Raw genomic sequence first — 16,592 nt, 5'->3', positions numbered from 1 at the left:
GTGATGCTGAGTTTTTTTTTCCTTTGGGTGCGATTTTCTTTATTGTATATCAGTACTGGAAATAAAATGTTTGGCACATCAACTGCAGGCGTTGTTAGCAACACACTACAAAACCACAGTCATGCATCAATTTATTTCTTTTTAAAATGTGTTGCAAGGTTTCATTATCAATTTAAACATGCCTCACGCCCTCCAGAAAGATTCACGAAGAGTCAGGCCAGGTTAGGAGAGGAAAGGCTGGCCTTCAAATGATCATTCAGCTCAGAGAGGGAGAAGTTACTGGTTCGCACTAACAGGATATACGCGACAGTCACAATCACTTCTAGAACTGAGCAGATTTTACAGACACAATTTTCGATTCAAAGAACACGTCAGCCACCAGGATCACATTATGTGGGCAGTCAAACATTGAGAAAGAACTTCATTTTTTGACACTTGTTTTTGGAATAGCTGAGATTGACATCCTAGAACCCACTGACGAAGGGTGTCCTCACACACGGCCACAGACAGAAACACCGAGCAGAGGAAACGTTCAGGAGCCCGCTTTTGCGATGTCACACCAGGTCTCACTCTGCAGGGACCAAGGGGTTACCTCTGTACTTTGTAGTCGAGCGAGGGAAAAGTCACTGGCTTGAGGCAGTTAATGAACTATATAACAGCTTTTGGCAATCAAGGCAGCAAATCATTTTGCAAAGCATCTTCATACAGAGCTACTATATAGGGAAGCACCTGCGATGTGAACTGGTCAGCAGCTGCTGTGTGCACTGTGTCTCGCTGTGTAATGAAGTGATGGATGAAAGAAAAAACGCGTTCCCAACACGCTTTGAGAGATTTGCAAAGCAAACACCACGGAACAGTTAACAGCCTCTGAACATGCTGCACAACCCGGAACAAGGGTCTCTACTGTGATCCTCCCCCCTCTCCTTTCCTCCCCATTCCTCCCCAGGCACTGTTTAACATGTAATCTCAGGCTTGACAAACTCCGTGTTAATAAAAGAGAACCCCTCGAATTCTGCCTGGTCAATATTCATGATGACCTCTTGGTCAGGTGGAGTTAAGACTGGCGGATGACGGGTGAAAAATCGGTCGAAGTTCTCAGCGTTGCGCCCGCACTGTGGGAGGAGAAAGAAAGAGGGTGATGGGATGGAGTGCCGTGGATTTATAAATGGGTTAGTTCTGTAAAACAAACCAATTCTGGACGGTGAGTAATGCAAGGGAGACAGATGCCACAGCTTTCTAACAAGCACTCTTCTCTCACTATCTCATGCTGACCAACCTGGCAATCCCCTTTTCGTTTACCCCCTTTCCCCGCTTCATCTGAACAGAAAAAAAACAGGCCATTCAGCCCTTTAAAGGTGCAGCACGAGATCAAGATACTATTCAGCCCCTAGAGCTGTTTGTCCACTCATACCCCAATCCATCTGAAGGACGCCCTGCCTGACTCACTGTCTGCCGGACCTACCCACTGCCCCTGATCTTCAGAACCCTGGTCTCCTGATCATTCTCCGTGTTAGAGGATAGGGCAAGTCAATATTCCCACCCTCTCCTCAGGATCTGTATAAGGACTTACCAGTCAGCGGTTCCGAGGATTATTGCTAGTCACCTGTAAACACTAACACTTTCACCATTCAAATATTCTGCCTGACCTGAAGATGTCGAGTGCTTTCTGTTTGTATTTCAGTGGCCCAAGACTTGTGGGAAGTGGATAAGGGTTCAATGGATAGGGAAATTAAGCCCCCGACCCCGGGAATGAACTGGGCTGGGGTGCCTTTTCTGGGACAGTGACTGAGTGCCTTGGCTTCTCAGGCTGAGGCCCAGGCAAAACACAACAGAATTACAGATTGTGCAGAAAGGGGAGGGAGTTGAGATTTGCACAGATACTTGGAGCAGATTAACTGAAAACTCACAGTGGATGGGCAGTGGGATTGACTGAACAATTTACCGAAAAATAGGTGGGAAATGGGGTAACAGAAGGCCATGATCATGCAGCTGGGAGTGTAGGTGGCAGAAAGGTCAGCTGATCATATCTGCAATTGTAACCAATAAATATGGTTAAATGTGCATGAAGCAAGAGCCCAACTGTATAAAAAATTAAAAATATAAAACACAGTTTCCCACATGCAATGAATGTGCTCCTCAGACATGTGTGTTCCTCACCAAAATAATCACTATTAGATATAACTCATCCCTCAAAATAAGGTAATAGCAGAGAAGCTCTGTTTGACTTGTATGAAATAATGGCTCAGTCTCAACTGGAGAATCCAATCGAGTACTAGGTACTGCCCTTTAAGAAGGATGCAAAGGCATTTGAGAGGGAACAGAAATGATTCACAAGAATGGCTTAATGATGAGGAACTTCAGTTAATTGTTGGGGAGGTTGGAACAGTTCTTTTTCAAGAAGAGAAAGTTGAAAGGAGATTTGAAGGAGGTATTCAAAATCATGAAGGATTGAACCAAGTAGACAGGAAGCAATTGTTTCAACTGGTTGAATGATTGAGAACCACAGAACACAGATCTAAGGCAATTGGCAATTGAAGCACGGCAACATGAGAAGAAACCTCTGTTCTGTAGCAAGTGGTTAGGATCTCAAAGGCACTGCATTTTTCTTCCCTTTATTCATTCACGGGATGAGGCAGCATTTACTACCCACCCAGAGGGCAGTTGAGAGTCAATCACATTGCTTTGGGTCTGGAGTCCCAAGTAGGCCAGACCAGGTGATAACCTAAGGGATATTAGTGAACCAGGAGGTTTTTCCTGACAATCGATTCACAGTCATCATTAGATTTTTAATTCCAGATATTTTATTGAATTCAAATTCCACCTTCTGCCATGGCAGGACTCCCCAGAACACTGTCTGTGTCTCTGGAATAATAGTCCAGCAATAATACCACTTGGCCATCACCTCACCACGTGTGACTGTGGTGGATATATGTTCATAAGATAGGGAGTTGGATTATTATCTGAAACAATAAAGGTTCAGGGCTATGGGGAGTACACCTGGGTGAATTGACCTTGTAGCATAGACCTGATGGGCTGAATGTCCTTCTTTTGTGCTGAAACCGTTAGATCATACTATATAAAGCCTTTACCCCCACCCCGTATATTTCTCATCCCATTTGCTTTGCTCTCTCTCTCTCTATATATACTTCTTATGCATTTTTTATTGTTTAAATTGCTTTATCTCCCCTCAGCCCAGCTACTCTTGTCTCTGTCTCTATCTCTGGCTCCTCTCATCCAAATCTCTCCTGTTTCCCACAGCCTCCACTTTCCTTTGTTTTCCTTTAAACCTGTCATGTTTAATTCTGTCTGCTGTCTTCCAATCTAATCATATCACCAAGGCATAAAGAGAGATCTCACTCACACACACAAGCACACACACACACAAACCCAGACATATTCTCTCACACACACACACACACACACACACACACACACACACACACACACACACATTCAAGAAACAGGTAAATGGTAAAGATGCATATACAACTTTACACTGTTCAAGTGTGAGTTGACGATTTCACTCCTGCCAGCACATATTAAGAAGCAGCTGGTGATGGGTGATGTTCTTTACTGCCAGGGTCTATTTAGAAAATTACTCCTCAAGACACACACAAAGGCTACGGATTCTTTAGATTCTCCTGGAACCTCCGTAAATTAAAGATTAATATTCCTGGATAGCACTGGGACAAATCCAGAAGACAAATATTTTACATTTGAATACTTCTATTTATTAATTATCAAAGTATTGGAGATGGGGAGATATGACTGTGAATGATAGGGTGGTTGGCAATGAGAGGTCATGTGATGAAATCGCCATGTATATATCCATAAAGTTGGTAATCCTAACACATACACATATATTCAACACAGTCAGGAAGCCTGTAACAAGGAGATCGAAATTCAGTGACAGCTGTTCTAAATGTAATGTTCTGAGTGCTGGGCTGATATTAGTCATTGTTGCTGCAACATTTTCAATAAGGGCAATGAGAGTTAATATGAAACTTCAGATAATGTATCATTGTGAATCTTTGGTAATCATTTGGCTGAACATTCCAAAAGAATATTGAAATGTTATATAGATTTCACCCTATTTAGTGATTCAATTCTATTTTATAATCAGATTGTCTCCAGAACTCTCCACTTCTTGCACTCCCCCAAAAATCATGAACTATTTTAAAACATATTTTGTAATTTAATTTCTGTAAGACAATTGCACTGTTTTGTAAAGGACTGAAATATAAAACCTCATCCTCACAGGAGGATTCTGTGGTCACAAGTTGCAGACTCAGGTTTCTGTTAACCTTGAAAGCTCTAATGTCTAAGCTGAGGAGATTCGAGGAAATCACAAACCACGACAATAAAGTATAAAATTCCATAAAATAACAAATACTAGTAAGCCAGACTTTGCTCCAGTGCTCACTCTTGTCAAGCATTTTATAAGTGCTGGTTAAATCTCTGGTTTGACTTACACAGAAATTGTACATAGGACAGCATCAGGAAGCGGAATTATCACAGTATGGTTATCAGGTTCATTCCTGTCGGAGAGTCTGCTTAAGATTACAGGGGAATCTACACTGGATGTTTATTTGTATAGGGAAAACTGTAAATGGGAATAGTAAAGTAACCCTGAGAGACCCAGGAATGCTATTCAACAATTATTTCTGGTTTTGCTACTCTTAAACAAGGGCTCAACTGTTTTAACACATGCAGCACCTTCCTCTTCAATAGTGTGTGGGGAGGGTCATCTAAAAACAACTTACTGCCTTTGGTTTGAAGGGAGGCTGAATCTCCATGCGTTCCAACTTTTCCCAATCAATCCATCGGAAAAATGCGTGCTCCTTGATGTCTCGCTCGCCCTCAGGCCCACACCCCAGGCGTTTGGCTGGATGCTTTGTTAAAAGCTACAATCATAAAATACGTCACAAAATAAACACAGGTGAAATCAACCATTTCACTAGTCTTAGCTCCTTCAAACAAAATAAGAAAAGTTTACATTCTCAAACATGCCACCTAATCATTTCGAACTAAAGAATTTCACCTCTATCATTCAATTGGAAAACCATTTCCAATTGAAAACCATAAAATAATGTTGTTGTAGCACATTGTCATTCTTCATTAATGGCCCTTTGGCCGAGAAATTAAATCAAAGACCCATTTACCCTCTCAGGCAGGCATAAAAGATCCGATAGGAATATTTAAAAGAAGAGCAACAGCATTCTCTTTACAGTCCTGATCAATATTTATCACTCAGGCAAAATCATTAAAGACAAACAAACTGGCAATGATAAAACTCTGTGATGTACAAGGATCTGTATGAATCACAAAAGTTTAGTATGCAAGTACAGCAAGTAATTTATAAAGCTTAAAAAAGCTACCATTTATTGTGGAGCAGAGATTGAATATTCAGATAGAGAAATCTTTCTTCAGTTACACAGGGTGAGTCTATATCTGGTGTACTGTATACAGTATTGATCTCCTTATTTGAGGAAGGATGTAAATGGAAGCAGTTCAGAGAAGGTTTATAAGTAAAGGTAGGACAGACCAGGCTTGTTGCCACTGGAGTTTAGAAGAATGAGGAGCAAATGATTGAAACATTTAAGATCCTGAGGAGTCCTGACAAGTTGGGGGAATCAAGAATTTAGGGGTCACTGTTTAAAAATAAGGGTAGCCCAGCTCACAACAATGAGAGAAAATTTATTCTCTAAAGGCCATGAGTCTTTGGAGTTCTTTTCCTGAAAATGTGGTGGATGAAGAGCTCTCATTTGGGAACCTGCTGTGCATAAACTGGTTGTCACATTTCTCACATTATCACTGTCACTACTTAAAGGATTTAATTGGTAGTAAAGGACTTTGGAACATCGTAGGAAGTGGAATAGTCTAGTTAGCTTTTAGAACCTATTCTGCCATTTAATAAGATCATAACTGATCTGCAACTTAGTCTCGACACCAACATTTATCCCATATTTGTCAATACAATTGGTTAACAAAAATCTATTGATAACTGTTTTAAAATTAATAGGTAATCTAACATCAAATTCCATTTGCAGAAAAGTGTTCCAAATATTTAGAGCTGCGTAAGTGATGTTTCCTAGTTTCTCTCTGGGAAGGTCTGGCTGTAAGTTTCTGACATAGAACAAAGAACCAAGAAAATTACAGCACAGGAACAGTCCCTTCAGCCCTCCAAGCCTGCGCCAATCCAGATCCTCTATCCAAACCTGTCGCCTATTTTCCAAGGATCTGTATCCCTCTGCTCCCTGACCATTAACGTACCTGTCTAGATACATCTTAAATGACACTATCGTGCCCGCCTCTATCACCTCCACTGGCAGTGCGTTCCAGGCACCCACCACCCTCTGCGAAAAGAACTTTCCACGCATATCTCCCTTAAACTTTTCCCCTCTCACCTTGAAATCGTGACCCCTAGTAACTGAGTCCCCCAGTCTGGGAAAAAGCTTCTTGCTATCCACCCTGTCTTTTCTTCTCATGATTTTGTAGACCTCAGTCTGCACCCCCTCAACCTCTTGTAAATAGTCCTAATCTACTCAACCTCTCTTCATAGCTAGCACCCTCCATACCAGGCAACATCCTGGTGATACTCCTTTGCACCCTCTCCAAAGCATCCACATCCTTTTGGTAATGTAGTGAACAGAACTGTACACAGTATTCTAAATGTGGCCGAACCAAAGTCCTATACAACTGTAACATGACCTGCCAACTCTTGTACTCGGTACCCCGTCTGATGAAGGAAAGCATGCCGTATGCCTTCTTGACCACTCGATCGACCCATGTTGCCACCTTCAGGGTACAATGGACCTGAACACCCAGATCTCTCTGTGCAATAATTTTCCCCAGGGCTTTTCCATTTACTGTACAGTTTGCTCTTGAACTGGATCTCCCAAAATGCATCACCTCGCATTTGCCTGGATTGAACTCCATCTGCCATTTCTCCGCCCAACTCTCCAATCTATCTAGGTTCTGCTGCATTCTCCAACAGTCCCCTTTACTATCTGCTACTTCACCAATCTTAGTGTCATCTGCAAACTTGCTAATCAGACCATTTATACCTTCCTCCAGATCATTTATGTTTATCACAAACAACAGTGGTCCCAACACGGATCCCTGTGGAACACCACTGGTCACAGTTCTCCATTTTGAGAAACTCCCTTCCACTACAACTCTCTGTTTCCTGTTGCCCAGCCAGTTCTCTATCAATCTGGCTAGTACACCCTGGACACCATGCAACTTTACTTTCTCCTTCAGCCTACCATGGGGAACCTTATCAAATGCCTTAATGAAGTCATGAAGACATATCTCCTCATTATAGATTCCCAATCAGCGGAATTATTTTTCCCCAATGTACCTTATTTGTTCCTCTAAACATCTTTGGATTGTTGACCTAATTACCCTTAATCTTCTAAATTACATTGAATATAATTTTGTTTGCTTTCTCCTTGCAGCTTAACACTTGTTGTTTGATTTCCTTGCTAGTAAATCTACATTGCAATTTCAACAAGGCCAATATATTGTTTCTAAGGTGGATGCACACTCCTGCTTACAATCAGGAATACTTATAGTTGGAGATGTGGAGTACTGGCATTTATATCTAGCAGAATATGTTAGCCTTTTTGATTATCTTCTTTACAATTTATGACATTTTGTTGATGTGCCAATGTTTCCTTCTTTGGATATCAATTTCCAGCTGCTCAACATTTAAAAAATATCTTGTCTGACTGTTTTAAACCAAAGTGGATGACCTCCCATTTGCTACACTGAAATCCATTTACCATAGTCTTCCTCTCTCATTTCATCAATCAATATCTCTGAAATGTTATGCTTCTGTCTATACTACTTAATATTATTAATCTTTGGTATTATGTTTCACAGGTAGCAGTGGAGGCTGGATCAATGATTATATTCAAGGCTGATTTAGGTAAATTTTTGAAGAACAAGAGAATCAAGGGCTCTGGTGGACCGACAGGGTAGTGGTGTTAAGATCAATAATTATCTTATTGAGTGGTGCAGCAGGCTGAATGGCCTATTCCTGTTCTTATTTATCATGATCTTGTAATAAATGCTACCAGCAAACTTCTATGTGTGACTGTCTATCCCATTATTAAAGTCATTAAAGTATACAGTGAATTACAGAAGTTCCAATACAGATTCTTGCAGGACACTGCCAATCACAACTTGCAATTAACAGTTACTGCTCATTTACCCTAATTTCAGTCTCCTTCCAGGTCAATAATCTGTATGCCATTCCACAACATTCAATATTGGCTAACAGCCTTTTATGAGGGGCTTTCTCAGATAAACTAACACAGACTGTTCCCTACTTGCTACTTTGCTCACCTCTTCAAACAATTCAAGCAGATTTGCTAAACTTGATCTACCTCTACAAATCTGTGATGCCTCTCTCAGATAAAATGAAAATATCTTAGATTTACTGTCACCATATTCTTAATTATGAACCCTAGAAGTCTCTAGATAACAGATGTTAGGCCATCTGATTTATATTTCCTTGATTCCTCCCATTCAAGGTTTTAAAAAACTGGAGTAACGTGCAATTTTCCAATCTAATGGAACATTTCCTGGATTGAAAGAACTTTGGAGTATTATTGTTAGGGATCTACAATGTTCTCAAGTACTTTTAAAACCCTCATATGGAAACCACCTGATCCTGGGGAATTCATTGTTCTTTAGGGCTATTAAATTCCTCCATTATTGTTTTCCTTTTGTTTATTGAATCCCGGCCATAGTTTCTATTGGATGTGTGGAATGCAGACAGTTTTCTCTACTGTAAATACTGACATGTCCAACACTTCTTTATTTTCATTGAATGCCACCTTTTCTTTCCTTATGTAGTGGTAAACGTTTTTTGCATTGCCTTTGAGATCCCTTATAAATATATTCTTACACAGGTAATCCTTGGGTTGCAAATGGGTTCTGTTCTAGAGTCTGTTCAATCTGGAAGTTGGAATACAATGCAGGACAATCTAATATAGACTTTTGTTAAGTACAGGAAAGGATTTTATTTGAAATCTTTAAAAATACATCCCTGTGTGGGAGTGCTTTCCTAAGTACAAGGATTTGTAAGTCAGATGTTTGTAAATCGGGGACCGACTGACTACGTCTTTTCTGTAGCTTTAACCTTGGCATACTTTGCTGCTTTTTTCCCATTTGTTAGGATCTGTTTTTGCACCTTTCCTTGCCTTTTCTTTTACTTTTATATTGTCTCTTACCACTTCAGTTACTTATGGCCGCTATTTTTGACAGGTTGGAATTTTGCCATTCAGGTGTGATAAGTTCTGTCGACACAAATTATTTTTTTGAACACCTCCTGCTGATCATTTGTCATTTTACCCATTAACTGATATTCCAAGTTTACAATCTCTCATCCCAATGAAGACTAGAAATCTACAACCTTAGTAACTGTTTTTCTCTTTCAAGCGCTAACTGAACTCCATATTATGATTCCTAGTTGATAAATATTCATGTACAGTTAGGCTATCAAATAAATCTGGCTCATTACTAATTGCCGTGTTCAATATTGCATGCTCCTTATTAGTTCTGGGACATGTTGCAGAAAACTCAGTGGAGAAATTCACCACCTTTCGGACATGTGCAAGTCTGCTTATAGCAACTGAACGAAAAATCAAGTCTGCCACCAAAAAACTATTCTACCATTCCCACACACTTGTTTGATATCAGCATCAATGCAATCTACCACTTCACAGCTGCCCAGCAGGTCTGTATAATAGTCTTGCTACAATCCTAAATCCTTTTCTATTTCTTAATCTAGCCACAGAATCTCCCCTGCCAGTTTACCTGGTTATTTTCTCTTCTATTCTTAAACAGATTTCATCTCTATTCATTCAGACTGTCATCTCCCTCTACAACATTCCAATGGACCTTATAACCAGCTACATTTAGTTTGCAATCCTGACTACTTTGTATCTATGTCTTCATAATGGCTACCATGTCATACCCTTGAAGCTGCACTGGCACCTACAATTAATTCAATTTATTTCTTATACTCTGCAACCATGTAAAGAGCACGTACTTGGACTACAACTCTAACCTTCCTTTTGATCGGATGTTGCACTCATAAGTTTCTTATTCGTCTCTCCTTGTTAAATTACTTCACATCTTTTAATTTTCCCTCTTCCTGTAGTGCCTAGATGAGAATTTCTGAATGTTACTTTACCCTTTTGCTTTTGTTGCTTTGCTCATCATAAATTCTTTTAAACGACTGTTCCTGTACTCACTGACCGACACTGGAACTTGACTAAACCACTTCATGATTTTAAAATTGTCGTTTAAAAAAAATCCCTCTTGGGGCTCACTGCTTTCTACTTCTGTAATATCCTCCAACCCTGCCACCCTCTGAGATATCTGTTCATCTAATTCTGTCCTCCTAAGTATCCCCACTTTTACTTATTCAAGTCAGTGAGTACAGGAATGGTGGTTTAGAAGAATTTGAGATGAGTAATGCAGCAAAAACAATTCCTTCTCTAAATATCTCTGCCTTTCTACCTCTGTATTCTCCTTAAGGATGTTCCTTAAATATATGTCTTTAATTAAACATTTGGCCATATGTCTTAAAATTTCCTTATTTGGCAAGTTAGCTTCAGACATTGCTAAGAAGTACTTGTTATGTTTTAAGGTTAAAGATGCTAAGTTAATACAAGTTGTTGTCATCTGTGGTGAGCAAGACTGAATGTATTATTTGTATTTTATGTGACTAGGAGACAACCTTTCAACACATAATAAACAACAGAAGAAAGTATTTGACTTGCTTTGTTCATTGCTATCCTACAGGAATTTGATATATTAAGCACAGAATGTATATTATAACTAGAAGCCTTTTGAACTTTAGGTATTTAGGTCTACCCCATCAACATTACACTCATGACATCTTTCCAATGTACAGAGCTTTTCATTTGTCTGGATTAAATGCCATTTGTTAACATACAGGTTTTATCAAACACTTCTGCAGGCATTTGGTTTTGTCTAAATTCATTGTCCTATGAGTGAATCTGCCTGCTTCACTGGGTTTCGATCAGTCATTCAACTAGATGGGAAACATTACTCGGTCAGGCTAGTTCTATGGGGCACTTAATTCTGCACACAAGCATCAGTCTCCTAATAACATTCCTGCTGCCCATTTCTTCACTTAGCCACATTAGGTTCACCTCCCATTCAAATTGCTTTACAATAGCAGTCTTCAAAACCTACACATGATTCCATGGAGCTGATTTTGGTCTTTTTGTTTTTGAATGATTGGGAGAGGGATATGAAGGATTAACATGAAGTAACTCCATGGAGGTCAATATCCCATCATCAGGTCACTCTTTATTTACAAAGTACTTGACACTGGTCCAGCTCCTTCAGAACCAGTTCTCAGAGTGAGCAAAATCTCTGAAACCCTTGTTCTTATCAGCTGGCCAGGGGTCCCTAATTAGGGCTGTTAACCTGGTCCAATCAGGGAACTCATACTCTATGAAGTCAAGAGATAATGGGAACTGCAGATGCTGGAGAATTCCAAGATAATAAAATGTGAGGCTGGATGAACACAGCAGGCCAAGCAGCATCTCAGGAGCACAAAAGCTGACGTTTCGGGCCTAGACCCTTCATCAGAGAACCACAAAAGCTGACGTTTCGGGCCTAGACCCTTCATCAGAGTCAACCTGGCTGACCTTGTTACAATCACGACATCCCCCTTCCTCTGAGCCCGAGGACGTAGGCTGTTTCCTTTTCTGTAGCCTCTGCTGGGGCATTTGCACACAGGGTCCAGTTCCTTTGAACCAGTCTTGGATATAGGCCGCATCTAACAGATCATAGCACACCTCTTGCGCCTGGAGCATCTCAGAAGATGTTCGTCCTCTTCGTCAGGCGATAAAAGCATTAAGGCTGCGACATCCTCCATGTCCGTCTCAGATTCCGAGGTTTCTTTGATGCTAGACAGAGGGGAAGAACCCACGAGGTTTCTTGTTGGCACTGTGGGCACTGCCCCACCGGTACAGTTATGTCTGCATCCAATCCTGGCCATCAGACATAACGTCTCGCCAACATCTTCATTTTGGACTCCCCGAATGACCCTCGGGAAGTTCAGGCAGTGTGTAGTGGTGACCTTTGCTTGGGACAATCACTCCAGCTACCCCCCCCCCCCCCCAATAATGAAATGCTGTCCTCTATGGTGATCTGGTCTGGTTGTGATAGCTCTTGGGCTTCCCCAATCACCACCAGCTGTTTTAGTTTTTCCAGGACCAAAGGGTGTTCAGAAAGTTTAAAACCAGAATGGACTCTTCCAGTGACACCACCAGTGGTGTATCTGCCAGTGGGAGGCAGCTCAAGGCATCCACACCTGTGACTTGGCCTCCCAGACTGTGTTCCGACTTGTAATTGTATGAATTTAGGATGAGAGCCCACTGCTGAATTTGACCTCAAGCTATGGGGTGCCACGGTCTTGTCCTCTTTTAGTAGCCCTAGCAAGGGTTTGCGGTCTGTACTATTACAAATTTCTTAGGCGTACACCCATCTTGGGGAAACGTGTAAGGGCTATGCCCAAGTTCTCGAAATGCCTCTTCCCAGTTATTCTGATAAATAACGACCTGGTGTAGACCTTGTAAAATGTTCTCCATCATCCACTGAAAAATGACACGGGCTGATGCTATGCCAAAAGGCAGTCTCAAATATTGGTACAAACCGTTATGGGTACTAACTGGAGCATACTTCTGGGAATCCTCATCTAACCACAATTGCAAGTGCACATGACTCATATCCAGCTTTGTGAAAGACAGCTCTGCTGCCAGCTTTGCATATAAATCCTCCATGCGATGAACTGGGAATTTATCCAGCTGTGAAAAGCTGAAATTTTGCCTTTTGTTTAAAATCCCTACAAAGGTGAACTGACCCGTCAGACTTGACACTCGGTACAACCGGTGCTGCCCATTCTGCAAACTGCACTGGTTTGATGATGAATTTCCGTACTTTCCAACCTCCTGATTCCTGCTTCTGCTTTTATATTTTAAGCAAATGACACTGAGCAGGTCTTGCAGAATCATGAAATTGCTTTCTGGTCAATATGAAGGTGGCTTCAGCTCTTTGGTAGTCCTTGAACCCTCCTGCAAAACTTACGGGTATTTATTTAGGATTTCACTTCGACAGCTATTTTCTAATTGAGAAAGGTTCAGCCAATGAAAGTGAATCTTTCTCAACCAGTTTCACTGCATCAGGCTTGGGTCTGAGCCTTTTACTATAATCAGTGATAACTGGATTAGCTGCTTCTCATACGAGACCGGAACCCAAGTAGTACCCCTAATCTGTAAAGGTTCCCTGGTACAAATTCTCAGTCCAGTCATGATCTTACACAAACTTAAGGTTTGGAACCCAGAACGAATTTTGTTAAAGACCAGTTCCGCAATCACTGATATAGCCGTGCTGGTATCGACTGCTATTAAAGACAGGTGACTATTTAACCAGACATTTATCTTGATTGGTTCTGATTTGGATTTTGCTAAGCAATTTAACTATTCTAAGCCAGATGTAGGTGAGCTTTCCAGGGTGTGCACTCTCCTGGAAACTGGACAATGAGTTCTCCTACTCAATCCAAACCTAGTCCGCATATCTGCCGCAACTACAATGGCGTGCCAGCTTGGATCCTAAAGAAAACTTTAACCATTTGGCTTTGTTTTGGGGTTTTGCTGTGGGCTGACCTAGAGTCCCTCTGTTCAGGAATATGTCCTGTGTGAGGCTATGCAATTGTCTTCACTCAAGTGGTACCCCCCAAGCTCAATCAAACTGGCAAGGGTGTCCACTTCTGTTGGAATATCCTGTAACTAATCTGCTCCACTTACCTCATTTTCCAATGACAAAGCTAGTTGTACAGTCTGTTTGAAGTCTAGTTGGGCTTCAGCAAAAAGGTGCTTTTGCTTGATTACATCATTAATCCCACATACCAAACAGTCTCTCAGCGTCTCATTAAGGGTTAAACCAAAGTGACAGGCCTCTCCCAGTCATCTTAATCTTGTCAAAAGTCCCAAAATGGATTCCCCGGTTCTCGAACTGCTGAGTAAAACTAAAAGCATCTCAGAATTAGGGGAAACTTGTGATCATAACATTTCTAACTAAATCCATCAATTCTTGCAAAGTTTTAGTAACTGATGCCTCAGAAAATGTCAAGCTCCTAATAACCAAGAAAGCTATGGGTTCACAAGCTATCAGGGAAATTAATCATTGTTTTTCCTTTGCTCCAATGTCATTTGCCCAAAAAAAGGCATTCTTTCCACAAAATGGGCATACTCTTTGATGGCAAGATTGAACAATCCAAGCTTCCCAAAATAACAGCATGCTGCCAGAAATGCTTACTCCAACTCAAACTTGAATGCTTTGAGTTAATTTCTTTAGGAGTGTACTTTTCTCTCATCGCCACTGATATTACTCCACAGAGATCAGTACCCTGTCACCAAGTCACCCTTTATTTACACACGGAGAGTCCTTAACATAGGTCCAGATCCCTCAGAGCCAGCTATCAGAGTGAACAGGATATCTGACAGAATTTCCTGTTCTTATCTGTCTGCCAGGGCTCCCTGATTGGACCAGATTAACAGCCCCGATCAGGGAACTCATTTTCTATAAGGTCCACATGGCTGACCTTGTTACAATCACTCCATGATCCACCCTCAAAAGAAGTCAATTCTGCAGCAGATAGGCAGTCATATTAAATTTGGCACTTTTGGCAGTGAATATAATAAAATTAAATGTGTGGTTGCTGTGTTGGAACATATACCTTTCTCATGCTGGACACATGATAGAAAAGTGAAAATGAGGCAGGCTTTGAGAAAATTTTGTTTTGCAACAGGTCATGTGACATATTGCAAAGCTGGTTTAAGTCAGATTGAGACAAAGGAATGGTGCGAGGGCTACATCAAATATGGAACAAATTGGATAATTCTTTAAAGGGTCAGCACAGGCAGAATGAGCTGAATTAGCTCTTTCTGTGCTGAAAGATTCAACGATACTCTGTGATCAAAAATAATTGTACACTTTATTTTCCTGCTCATTTGTGGAATTTGGGATTTGCTGCTAAGACTAGCATTCATTGCTCACCCTTAATTGCCTTGAAGATTCATAAAGTTAAAATGTACTTCCCAGTAAGTATCCTATTTGTGAATACACAGATGTCCTGTCTACTTACAATATCTCTAGTTAGCCTAACTCTTATGTCCAAGGCTGTTATTATTCAAATGATAAAAGTTTTAAGAGTAACATTCTGCAAATTGCTCCAGTCTTTTGGATGATGAACACCTCTAGTGCGAAATATCTGAATGGAGTTATTCAGTTCACAGGATATTGATAACTGAAACATAAGCCAAAAATGGAGGCCAAGAACACGGTGTAGTACATTTCTTGCCCTGCTGTAATTGTTACCAAGTAAAAACAGCTAATAGTTGAAAGGGCTAATCCTGGAGCTGAGTACACCTTCATTAAAAAATGAATGAATGAGCCTGTTACTTGGATGACTAAAACAGGGATTCTACACAGACACGTGCAGACAGTATAAAATTTTTAAAACATTACCGGCCAGGTGGACTGATGCAACAGATAGAAGTGCAACAATGTTTTTGGACAATGATTCATTTCTTGTTGTTTCATATCTCACATAATTATACTAAAGAAATCTTTACCTGCATGTTCCCTATGGTTTGATTTTGTTACAATAATCAGCTTATTTAAAAGTTGGTGATAAGCTTCTGATTTTTGCATTGTGTTCAATAAAGTCTTATTACTCACACTGAATGTTTAAAGATTTCCTCTGCCATCCTTATCAACATTCCTCCCACACTTCAACGCTGATAATTCTGCAAACACTATCCTGGCCACACACTTTAAGTGAGACTGCTGGCTTTGCATTTTATGTTTTACTTTTGCTGCAGTTGATCTTAGAGCCATGTGAGAAGTCACTGCATTATAGATAACAGATGCTGCAATAATCATCTCTTCATTGACAACATTTAGCTCTCTGGTTTGATTGACGTTATGGAAAATAAAGCTGACAGACAGGATTTAGCATTGTTCCAATTTGCAGTAGTTTCTGGGCGATACTCCCTGAAGCTCAGTGCCAGAATTCAATTCAGCCTAAGAAAGTAGCAAGCCACTTAGTGCTCTGATTTGCCAGAAGATGAGTAGAAACAGATTGGATGCAAATCCCCGGCAAATTCTCTATCCAAGATGGATACTCCCTGATGTCTTTCATGTGCACATCCCATGTGTGCGCCTTATTATGCAGATTGATAGCTAAACCATCTGGGATGTTTAAATCTCCAGATATATTTCAGAAGATGCTTTTATCAGCTGTATATTGCTCAGCATTATAACCTACTCTATAATAGCATCAACTGGCTTTATAACCTACTTTAGAACATATATTGGTTGCTTATCACATTGGGTGGAATTCTGTCCTCCCTTGGTGTGACCTGACTAATGGCAACAAAGACAAAATAAAGGCTGAAAACAATCAGAATCTCAACACTTTTTGTGATTTTCCCTGTAAGTGTTAAATTCAACTTCAGAAATTTGCCACTGAGCAG

The 16,592-nt window shown here is 40.6% G+C and overlaps 1 protein-coding gene across 3 annotated transcripts in view; it reads right to left on the bottom strand.

Moving 5' to 3' along the window:
- prkcba (protein kinase C, beta a) overlaps positions 1-16,592 on the bottom strand; it is a 270,274-nt gene that overhangs the window by 18,233 nt on the left and 235,449 nt on the right. For 2 of the 3 annotated variants that reach the window (XM_059653983.1, XM_059653985.1), the window contains 2 exons: positions 4,764-4,904; positions 115-1,112 (listed from right to left, as the gene is read on the bottom strand). In XM_059653983.1, coding sequence (XP_059509966.1) covers positions 954-1,112; positions 4,764-4,904 — 300 coding nt within the window. In that variant the 3' untranslated portion in view covers positions 115-953. Of the gene's footprint in view, positions 1-114; positions 1,113-4,763; positions 4,905-16,592 lie in introns of those variants that run through there. The other variant, XM_059653984.1, reaches the window with a different exon arrangement.

Source organism: Stegostoma tigrinum, chromosome 23 (genome assembly GCF_030684315.1).
Source record: "Stegostoma tigrinum isolate sSteTig4 chromosome 23, sSteTig4.hap1, whole genome shotgun sequence".
Classification (NCBI taxonomy): domain Eukaryota; kingdom Metazoa; phylum Chordata; class Chondrichthyes; order Orectolobiformes; family Stegostomatidae; genus Stegostoma; species Stegostoma tigrinum.
The sequence above is the reverse complement of the archived record's forward strand: the minus strand, read 5'-3'. Positions and strand labels throughout refer to the sequence as shown.